The following is an 11,630-nucleotide window of genomic DNA, read 5'->3' as shown; positions in this document are numbered from 1 at the left end:
CAAGTTTCAAGAAGTGCAGTATAACTGTCATAAAAAATACTCAGGATTGAAAAACATAAATTGAATAAATGTGTCAATATTTAACATGTATAAGAAAAAAACGTTAATAAGTGAGGGAAGAATGTCATATTGTGGTTGTAGGAAAGGCCTTGAATGCAGTAGAACATTTATGATCTCTGGATTATGAAGCTGGTAAGCCTAAATGAAATAAAGAGGCTGTTAGACTAGTTAATAAGAGTTACCTACTATTAATGATTATATTGATTATGCTTGTGTATGTCCTGTGCCATACTTAATTGCTCTATGCAACAAACATGTGGATGCTCACAGAGACCGGAGGTTTCGAACAGGTATGACTTAAAATTCTAAGATTTATGGCTAGAGTTGCATAAGAGGAAGCTGATAAGAAATATGTCTGAGGTGGAGGGGAATATTTGGTAAAAAAGTAGTATAAAGGCAAAAGTAGCGGGGCAAAGACCAGTAAGAAGACCCATATAGTATTCAAATAGCCAAGAGGGCAGAGTATAGATAAGAATTTGGACTGGATAGCAATTTAGGAAGAAACTCTGACATAGTTATTTTTAATGATGATGAGCCAATTTGAATTTTGATTACCTTATGGTTGGCCAAAAGTTGTTGTTAATATTGATTAGAGCTTAATGATGAATTCGAGTTAACTCATGAACTTCAAATTCTTGAAACTGCAAATCTTTTTTATAAATCTTGACAAGATAGTAGTGAGCTTCAAGAAAGTTATGAAGTGCAAAATACATGGAAATCATTCGTATTTCATGATGAATACCCTGTATTAAGTTTAGGCCTTATGGACAAGTGCTCTTGCTAACAATACATGTAGTGATCTCATATTCAGAGAAACTAATGAAATTGCATCTTGTCTTAAGAGAGAGAGAGAGAGAGAGAGAGAGAGAGAGAGAGAGAGAGAGAGAGAGAGAGAGAGAGAGAGAGAGAGAGAGAGAGAGAGAGATTATTATAGGTAAATATGTCAAGAGAAAAATGCCAAATGTGTGCCTGGCTTTACTCTCGAAAACAATATTTGGAGATCGCGTATATATTACGAGTAACTTTTCAGATATTAAAATGAAAATGGCACCTCCAGTCAAACAATATTGACTGCAAAACATTCTAATCTATAACAATAACAATGTATGGTCAGGAATGTTGTAAAGACTAATATCATACCTCTCACATCCATTTTTCCACATAACAATGTATTAAGAAAAAATTTCATTACATATTATATTCCTTTCCATGTGTCATGTGATGCTATGTAAAAAGTAATATAAAAATAGGGAGATATAAATTATGACCACTTCAAATGTCTCGAAATAATGTCAGTATAATAAATTTCCTGATAGCAAAAATTAACACATCTAAAGTATTGCTAAACATTGTGAAAAAATAGCTCCCGTAGCATATTTGACATAAATAAAGAACTAACAAAATAGAATCCCTGATAACAGAAGGAGATCATGAGCAACTATTACAACCCAGATGAAGACTGCGAAGATGGAAAATCATTCTGAAGTTCAATTCTGAAATAATAAAGGAAATGTGATCATTACATTAAGGTCTAATACTAAAACAGTAATCACATTAAACTGTCAACTGGTATACATTACTGTAGTTTAAGGTCACAGAGTTGCATTTCATGACTCATACGGCTTACTCAAAATATTTCTCCCTAAAAAAAAAAAATTGAAAATTGGAATACTTTCAAGTTACAGAAATTGGAGAGCTAGGTAAGAAGTGGCTAAATATCATGAATGAAAAGTAAAATGCAGAAAGCTTTGCAGTTGGAGAAGAAGCTATGGAAAGAACCTTTTGTAGTAATAAGAATATATCAGACTAAACTGTTGTGAAAAATTTTTAACATTTTCTCAAAAGGATTTTATTTTAGTATATCTATTCCCTAGTTTGCAATTTGGTTTTCGTAAAGGCCTTGGAGCATGTGATGCCCTTCTTACAATCTCCAATGCAGTACAGAAATCCCTTGATTGTGGTTGTGAAGTTCGTATGATTGGCCTTGATTTTAGTGCTGCCTTTGACCGTGTTAATCATGAGGCCCTTGTTTTCAAACTGAAACAGTTGGGAGTGGGTGGGTCGTTTCTTAGCATTATTATTGATTTTTTAAGTTGTAGATCTCAAAGAGTAGTTGTTGATGGGCACCATAGTGAGTATAGGAATGTGATATCCGGTGTTCCACAGGGTAGTGTTCTTGGCCCATTACTTTTCATACTACTGTATATACACATGACATGTGGTTTGGCCTAGAAAATAAGCTTGTTGCATATGCAGATGATGCTACTCTCTTTGCATCAATTCCATCCCCTGAATGTAGACCTGGGGTTGGTGAATCCCTTAATAGAGATCTAGCTAAAATTAGTGCATGGTGCAAGTTATGGGGTATGAAGTTGAATCCTAACAAAACTCAAAGTATGATTGTAAGTAGGTCAAGGACGGTGGCTCCTCAACATCCGGATCTCAGTATTGATAATGTTTCTTTAAATTTGTATGACTCTTTCAAAATTTTAGGTGTGATTCTCGACAGCAAATTTACTTTTGAGAAACATATAAGGTCTGTGTCTTCTTCAATTGCACAAAAAATTGGCTTATTGAGAAAGTCTCTTAAGATATTCGGTGATCAATCTATTCTGAAGAAGTGTTTTAATTCTTTTATTCTACCTTGTTTTGAGTATTGTTCTCCTGTCTGGTCTTCAGCTGCTGATTCTCATCTTAATTTGTTGGACAGAAACTTACGGTCTATTAAATTTCTTATTCCTGATCTAGATATTAATCTCTGGCACCGTCGTTCAATTAGTTCATTATGCATGTTGCATAAGATTTTTCATAACTCTGACCATCCTTTACATTCAGATCTCCCTGGACAATTCTATCCTGTTCGTAATACTAGGCTGGCAGTTAATTCTAATAGCCAGGCCTTTTCCATCATAAGACTCCATACCACGCAGTACTCTAGAAGTTTTATTCCAGCTGTTACCAAGTTGTGGAATGATCTTCCTAATCGGGTTGTTGAATCAGTAGAACTTCAAAAGTTCAAAGTTGGAGCAAATGCTTTTTTGTTGACCAGGCGGACATGAGTCTTTTTATAGTTTATATATGACATATTTGTTTTTGAAGTTGTTCATAGTTTATATATGACATCTCTGTTATGACGTTGTTACTTTTTTTAGAATGATTTACTGTTAATTTGTTCTCTTCAGTTATTTATTTCCTTATTTCCTTTCCTCACTGGGCTATTTTTCCCTATTGGAGCCCCTGGGCTTATAGCATTTTGCTTTTCCAATTAGGGTTGTAGCTTGGATAGTAATAATAATAATAATAAAGGGATTTTGACGTAGGAAAAATCTATTTCTGGGCGAAGGACCTGTGCCGCCCAGTGAATAAGCTCCATTTAGCACTTATTCTTAGGTAATTTACTGCTAAATATACCAGAGAAAAAATGTAAAGGAGTGCTAGGTTAACTAGCTCGCTCACCTATTGGTGTCGGTATAAAATTGGGCGTATAGTCCAGAGGTCCCGCACTATTTAGATTTATCCACGACAGAAACCCCAATAGAGGAGAGCCGTTCAACCTCACTCGGTACTACTAACAATGCATCCGCTCAGAACCCAACTCCTTAGCACCCAAAGTTTGGGGACTCCAAGGGAGAGGAGCTGGGAGGGTTCACTGGGCGGCACAGGTCCTTCGCCCAGAAATAGATTTTTCCTACGTCAAAATCCCTTTTCTGGGCTTGAACCTGTGCCGCACAGTGAATCTATACAAGAGAAAATGTCACCAAACTTGCAAAGTAAAGGAAAAAACATAAGCGTAAGGGAAATACAGGATGCTTTTAATCAGAGATGAGTACCAAAAAATGCCGTGAGTGATAATATATACAGATACTCAGGAGTATAAAATTTACAAATATAATAACAGTATTCAGGTGCGAGACCAACGAATACAATAGGGTATAAATGAGGCAGGTAAGAGGGAGAGATAAGGAGTCAAGGCATTAACCTGTGAGTTACTTGGGAGTAACTACGCTCCCTGCGGTTACTGTAGAAAATTTTAGGGCTTCCAAATGTTTAAGGTAGTGTTTCTTGAACACTGACGGTGATTTCCACCCTGTATACCTGGAAAGGTCTGTAAAATTCATGTGGTGAAAGAAGTTCACCGAGGTAGCAACCGCCCTGATATCATGTGCAAGAGGAAAAGAGTCAGGGTTAGCTTGTTTAATAAAATACAAGATTTGTTGCCTGATCCCTTTAATAGTAATGGTACCGCCTTGTTCTCTAACGAATAGAGGCCCCGAGGAGTTAGAGGAGGTCCGGGATAAATAAGACCTAAGAGTAGTAACAGGGCACAGAGACGGATCTTGCGTGAGGGGAATAATTTTCCAGGAAGACCATCTGTTTTGAGGGTCTTCGTTCTTAGCCAAAAAGAATTTGTTAGGAGAAAGAAGGACCTCTCCCGAAGGCAGGAAGTCAATATGACCCGGGTCTCTCGACAAGGCTGCCAATTCAGAAATTCTTGCCCCGGAAGCCAAGCTCACCAGGAAAAGTGTTTTCCTGAGAACGGGAATGTAATCACAAGAACTGTTAATGGTATCAGAAGCCAATCTGAGTACGTCATTAAGGAACCAGGTCACCGGAGTAGGGCGAGTAACCGGTTTCAGTCTGGCACAAGCTTTCGGAATTGAAGCTAACAAAGAGTCGGTTAAGTCTATGTTAAAACCCACTAGGAAGATCTTTTTCAGAGCCGATTTAATAGTGGTGATAGTATTGGCTGCCAGACCTGATTCTAATAAAGATCTAAAGAAAGTAACTGTAAGGTTCAAGTTCATACAGTTCACGTCTGAGTCTATTAAAAATTTTGCCAACTTTTTAACTGCAGAGTCATACTGGCGGATGGTGGAATCCCGTTTATCCGATTCTAGGAACAAGGTGTTTTGAGGATCAATATTGGCACCATGCATAGCCGCAAACTTCATAAAGTCCATAAAGTTAGGGCGCTCTGAATGTTTGAGAAAGCGTACACAACGCGTGTTTGTACTATCTGAGACAGAACCGGATTGGGTATCGGGTGAGGGTATAGTCTCAACTCTCGCAGGAGAGGATACCAGTTGCTCTTGGGCCAGTTGGGTGCGACCAAGGCTACTTGTCCCTTGAAGGATCTCAGTTTGTCTAGAACTTTCAGCAAAAGATTCACCGGGGGAAAGAGATAAATCTTTTCCCAGGTGTCCCAATTCTGTGACATGGCGTCTGTGGCGTAAGCCTGAGGGTCTAGATTGGGAGCCACATATACTCTCAATTTGTGGTTGGATTCCGTGGCGAAGAGGTCCACTTGGAGACCGGGAACCTGAGAGAGAATCCACCGAAATGACTTTAGATCGAGTGACCATTCCGATTCTAGAGGGGAGGTCCGGGACAGGGCGTCTGCCACTACATTCCGGACTCCCGCCAGGTGGACAGCTAAAAGATGCCAATGGTTCAAGGCTGCTAGGGAGAATATGGCTACTAGAACATGGTTCAGAGGCCCTGACTTTGACCCGCCTCTGTTGAGGCAGCGGACCACTACTTCGCTGACGAGGACCAGACGAAGGTGTTGTTTCTTGGGAAGAGCAAGACGTTTCAGGGATAGAAGAACTGCCATGGCCTCTAGCACATTGATGTGAAATTGGTGGAACAAGGGAGTCCAAAGACCTTGAACTTTCTTGAGCTGAGAATAACCGCCCCAACCTGACAAGGATGCGTCCGTGTGAATGATTAATTTCGGAGGCGGAAATCGAAGGGGAACTGACTTTGACAGACTGTTTGCTCTTGTCCAAGGAAGAAGTCTTTCCCGTAGAATGGGAGGAAGGCGGACTTTCCTGTCCCGGAGCTTCCGGTTCACCCTCGAACGCCAGACACGATTGAAATCTTTCAATTTTGCCTTCAGAAGAAGATCCGTCACTGAGGCAAACTGAAGGGACTCCAGAATCCTCTCTTGGAGTCGTCTGGAACTTACTTTGTCTTTGAGAAAGCGTTTGGTATTCCTTGCAATCTCTAACCTCTTGGGTCTGGGAAGACACAGAGTATGAGATATAAGATCCCATTGCAGGCCGAGCCATTGGAACTTCGATTTTGGAAGAAGACGGGACTTCTTGAAGTTGATCTGGAAGCCTAGAGATTGAAGATAATGGATGACTTTGTGAGTGGCTTTTAGGCAATTTTGGGAGGTGTCTGACCAAATGAGCCAGTCATCCAGATAGGCTACTACTTGAATCCCTTGATTCCTGAGTTCCTGAACAGCGACTTCTGCTAACTTTGTGAAGATCCTTGGGGCGATGTTGAGCCCGAAAGGCATCACCTTGAAGGAGTAACTTTTGTCCCCTAAGCGAAAGCCTAGGTACGGACGGAAGTGTCTCGCTATCGGGACGTGATAATAGGCGTCTGTAAGATCGATAGAGGTGGTGACTGCCCCACGGGGAAGTAAGGTCCGCACCTGCGAGACGGTAAGCATTCGAAACTTGTCGCATTGAATGGACAAGTTGAGAAGGGATAGGTCTAGAATCACTCTTCTCTTGTCTGAATCCTTCTTCGGGACACTGAACAGCCGACCTTGAAACTTCAGGGGTTTCGTTTCTAGTACGGCGTTCTTTTGTAAAAGATCCTGGACAAATTCGACCAGATCCGGAGTGGAATGTTGACGAAATTTGTTCGGAGGAGGAGGTCCTTGAATCCAACTCCACCCCAGTCCCTTGGAGATGATACTGAATGGAAGTATATGGACGGAGCTTCTTCCTACCCCGGGCTTGGTAAATTGCAGGGTCAGATTTACGTTTAGGAGTCAAACCCCAACGGGCTTTAAGGCTCTGGTTGACTCTAGTGGCCTCCGCCAAGACTTCCTCTACAAGGTCCTCAGGGAAGAGGTTTGAACCCCAACAGGAGGACCGGATCAGCTTATTAGGTTCATGCCTAATAGTCGCCTCTGCCAGGACATGTTTGCGACACTTGCGTTTAGCAGTAGCGAAGTCATACAGGTCGTAGTATAATGACTGCAACGTAGCCTTGTTGAGAGATTTAAAAATACTCTCAGTATCGTAAGTCAAGGCTATCGACTCCGTGGAAGTGGCCAGGTTCAGAGTACGGCCAACGCGTAGGCGAGAATTATACTCCTGTTTAATGAGGGATTCCGGGAGACGGGGAAGCCGCTCATTAAACATTACCGAAGCACAGTCTGCTGCTAGCTTTCCAGAGGTAAATGTGGTATGGACGTTGTCCCAACACTCAATGCCTGAAGGAAGAAGGAGGGAGATTGGATCCACCTCTCGGATAGGAGGCAAGGGCTTCTCCTCCAGAGCATATTGGAAGGCAAGCTCTGCTACCTTATTGACACGTGGAGTCACGGAGTTTTTGTCCATTAGGAACATTGTAAAAGAGCTATTATAAGGCGTCAACATAGTGTTGGTGCAGCCGATGTCATTCAGGAATCTGGCCCACACAGATTGGGCCTGCTCTTTTGGGAAGATGACTGTTTCCTTGGGGACCTTGTCTAACCGAACCAAAGCTTCCTCGGTAAGCCTGGCATAACCATGAAATGGAAATGCCAGACCAGGAGGAAAGAATTCAAAGTCCTCTAGGGGACGAGTGCCAAGACCCTCCAAAGTTAACATTCCGTCTGAGAACGGGGGATGAAGAGCCATACGCCAAGGGTTGTTTTTGGCAAACTGCGGGAGCTTAGAGGCATCCGGGATGAGAGAGCTTTGGACCCGCTCCGGAGCACCTTGCTCTAATGCCCCAAGTCTCTGACCGATGTTAGAGAACATCGTGTCCATCTTAGACTGTATCTCTGATACAAACTTAGCCTGCATCTCCGACACGATGCGAAGCATGGCTGATTCGCAAAGGCCCGGGCTAGCAGAAGGTGTGGCGGAATGAACTCCCGGGTCGCGAGACTTAGAGGAGGAGCCAGAAGCCTTAGATGACAGGTTTGTATTCTGTTTAGAACCATGAGAAGCCTTATGAGGCTTATGAACTTTAGGTAAGGTTCTAGACTTATTCTTGGGGGGAACCGGGTGTAATCGTTGGGACGAATCACGGTCCCCAGAAAAACCATGGAAGGAAGAGCGATCAGAAGAAGAAGAAAGAGAGGGGCTGAGGATAGGAATCTCAGCGCCAGAAACAACTGCCTCACTTACCACCCTACCTGTATCTGGATCATCCAATAACATGGGTTCCACGTCCAGGTTCATGGAGGCAACATTGTCTTCTAGATCTCCGGGGGCGTCCGACGGATCCTGCTCTGGATCAATAAACCCCGCTATGGTGGCATCAATGTGGGCAATGATGGGAGCTGCAACATGCCTAGCCACAGCGGCTGAAGACTTGGCGTTGGGGTAAATCAGGGAACAGTAGTCCTCGGAGAGGACGTACGGCCGCTTGGACTTCACGTTCCGGACAAAACCACCAACCCACACTTTCAGTGTGGCCCGAGCCGCAGACTTTTGCTCCGGGGATGCCTGAAATAATAGTGGGAATTATAAAAGGGCAGACTCCCAGTGGTCCTTCAAGACCATAGATATCTTACTAAATAGTGTATGTATGCCAAAAAAGGTAAGATAAATAAGAAGGCAACATAGCCAACGGGACTCACCGAGTCAGATCCAAGGGTGGTAACGAGGTCAAAACAGACCACACAGTTATCCGGGTGCCATACCACGACGTCCTCCAGCTGCACACCGCAGAGGGCGTGAGACCGACAGATAGTATGGCCGCAGGGCTGATGTAGAACAGCTGCACAGGCTGTCGTCTGACAATGCACCATCTATAAAAAGAATAGTATATGAGAAACTGTAATTCTCTTAAGTAGGGGCGGGTCCGGAGGACCCGGCCTAAACATAAGTCTAGCTTAAGACTAAAGTAAATAGTATAAGAGAAACTGTAATTCTCTTAAGTAGGGGCGGGTCCGGAGGACCCGGCCTAAACCTAAGTCTAGCTTAGGACTAAAGTAAATAGTATATGAGAAACTGTAATTCTCTTAAGTAGGGGCGGGTCCGGAGGACCCGGCCTAAACATAAGTCTAGCTTAAGACTAAAGTGAATAGTATATGAGAAACTGTAATTCTCTTAAGTAGGGGCGGGTCCGGAGGACCCGGGCCTAACGTAAGCCTAACACAAGATTAGGGCTTAACTGTAATATTCTTAAGTAGGGGCGGGTCCGGAGGACCCGGCCTAAACATAAGTCTAGCTTAAGACTAAAGTAAATAGTATATGAGAAACTGTAATTCTCTTAAGTAGGGGCGGGTCCGGAGGACCCGGGCCTAACGTAAGCCTAACACAAGATTAGGGCTTAACTGTAATATTCTTAAGTAGGGGCGGGTCCGGAGGACCCGGCCTAAACATAAGTCTAGCTTAAGACTAAAGTAAATAGTATATGAGAAACTGTAATTCTCTTAAGTAGGGGCGGGTCCGGAGGACCCGGGCCTAACATAAGCCTAACACAAGATTAGGGCTTAACTGTACTATTCTTAAGTAGGGGCGGGTCCGGAGGACCCGGCCTAAACAAAAGTCTAGCTTAGACTAAAGTATAGCCATCCATTCCGGTCGAGCCGGGAGTATAAAAAAGGATGCAACAACAAAAATTTTAGACACAGGGTGTCTGATTTCCCATGGCGAGGCTGAGCCCCGGGCCGGGAAATAAAAGTATCCAAAACCAATTCGTATAGAAACTCCGGGGTAGTGATCTGTCATATAATCATCATAGGCACTGTTATAAATTAAATAGGGGGGCGGAACTGTAGATAAGAACCGCCAACGGAACCCAGAGGGTTTCATATAACATAAACCAGTGTGATAAGTGAATATAAAATAGGGTGCACCGGGATCCAACTCAGTTGACCGGTGGCCAACCAGACTAGACAGAGACGAACCCGCCGGGCCACCCGGAGGACAAAGTCCAAAAACACTGAACTACCCCCTCTAAAAGGAGGGAAGGCAACGGTCCCTTAGTGGAGGGGGGAGAAGCCTAGCCGCCCACCTAGCGAGAGGGGGAGCGTGGGGGAGGATCACGTGATACGAGGCAGCAGGGCTACCAACTGACGATCCCCAACCAGACAGATCAAACGGAGTAATGGCACAAATATTCATTATAATAATAATAGCGTTAAAAATTATATGAATAAACACATAGAAAATTTTTGGGCAAGGCATGCAACATAATAATTAAATGACAAAAGACACACCTGATGGCTAAAAATAACATTGCCGCCTAGCACGAAGGTCGGCAGCCATAACGATACGTAAATGATATCGGCCCAAAATTGAACCACGAGGATTCTAAACGCTAAATAATGAATATTCACAATAACAAATAATATTTGATAATAAAAATAATACACATAGTAACACCGCAAGTGAAACTTAAAAGCTCTCAAAAACAGGAGTACCAACTGTAGTGAAATCAAGCAAGGTCGATATGAACGAAGAGAATAAACTCCTATAATATAAATATTAAACGATCTAGGTTGCTCAAAACACAGTAAAACCCAGCTTGGTACTTAACTTAGACGGTGTCTCCTGGGAAACCGACGAAGAAGCCATAATTCAATGGAAAATAAACCAAAATCGAGAGCACAACAAAAATGCGGGTTACTATACTCGTCGTGCTAAAAGGAGTTGGGTTCTGAGCGGATGCATTGTTAGTAGTACCGAGTGAGGTTGAACGGCTCTCCTCTATTGGGGTTTCTGTCGTGGATAAATCTAAATAGTGCGGGACCTCTGGACTATACGCCCAATTTTATACCGACACCAATAGGTGAGCGAGCTAGTTAACCTAGCACTCCTTTACATTTTTTCTCTGGTATATTTAGCAGTAAATTACCTAAGAATAAGTGCTAAATGGAGCTTATTCACTGTGCGGCACAGGTTCAAGCCCAGAAATAATATATAAAAGCAGACTAAGCTGTAGTGACATATTTTAGAACTTTTCCCAAAAGATTTGTAGTATACTTCCAATAGACATATCCTGGGAAGGATATTTTTTCCTTAATACCTAAAGCCTGCTGTTACTATTTTAAATATTAAACTTAGCCGGTGAATATATAATAGCTGACGTCTCCGACGGCTCGACAGATTCCAAAAACTCGCGAGCGATCGCCATGAAGGTTGCGGGTGTGCCCACTAGCACCGACTATCGGCCAGATACCGCATATACTTGTCAATCTCTCCAGTTCTTCTCTGTCGGTCTTGTCGACAAGTTGGTTCCGCTCGCTTTAGACCTCGAGTTTTCGACCGAATTGGTGAAGTACTTTATTTTGGTTGTTTATTGGCTTTCGCTGTGTTGGTGTGTGTCTTCAATTAAACTCTTGAAACCCTTTTTTTGGCTGGTGTTTATTGTTGATGAATTTGGTTTTGACTTGGATTTTCTCTGATTGTTCAAAATGGCTGACCCTTCTCCTGTAAGTCGCAAGTGTGCGAGGGATTGTAACAAACGTCTTCCCAAGGCCTCTATCGACCCTCATACTGTTTGTTCTAATTGCCGGGGTAAATCCTGCCAATTAGGAGATCGGTGTGAGGAGTGCGTGGTCTTGTCAGAATTCGAATGGCTTGAGTATGAAAAATATACTCGTA

The 11,630-nt window shown here is 42.7% G+C and overlaps 1 protein-coding gene across 2 annotated transcripts in view; it reads right to left on the bottom strand.

Annotated features, from left to right (window-relative positions):
* Nucleotides 1–901: 901 nt before the first annotated feature.
* LOC137633345 (cartilage acidic protein 1-like) overlaps nt 902–11,630 on the bottom strand; it is a 48,416-nt gene continuing 37,687 nt past the window's right edge. For both annotated transcript variants that reach the window (XM_068365595.1, XM_068365596.1), the window contains exon 14: nt 902–1,553. In XM_068365595.1, coding sequence (XP_068221696.1) covers nt 1,548–1,553 — 6 coding nt within the window. In that variant the 3' untranslated portion in view covers nt 902–1,547. The remainder of the gene's footprint in view (nt 1,554–11,630) is intronic.

The sequence above is a fragment of the Palaemon carinicauda genome, chromosome 42, assembly GCF_036898095.1.
Source record: "Palaemon carinicauda isolate YSFRI2023 chromosome 42, ASM3689809v2, whole genome shotgun sequence".
Classification (NCBI taxonomy): domain Eukaryota; kingdom Metazoa; phylum Arthropoda; class Malacostraca; order Decapoda; family Palaemonidae; genus Palaemon; species Palaemon carinicauda.
This window is presented reverse-complemented; position numbering and strand designations above follow the sequence as displayed.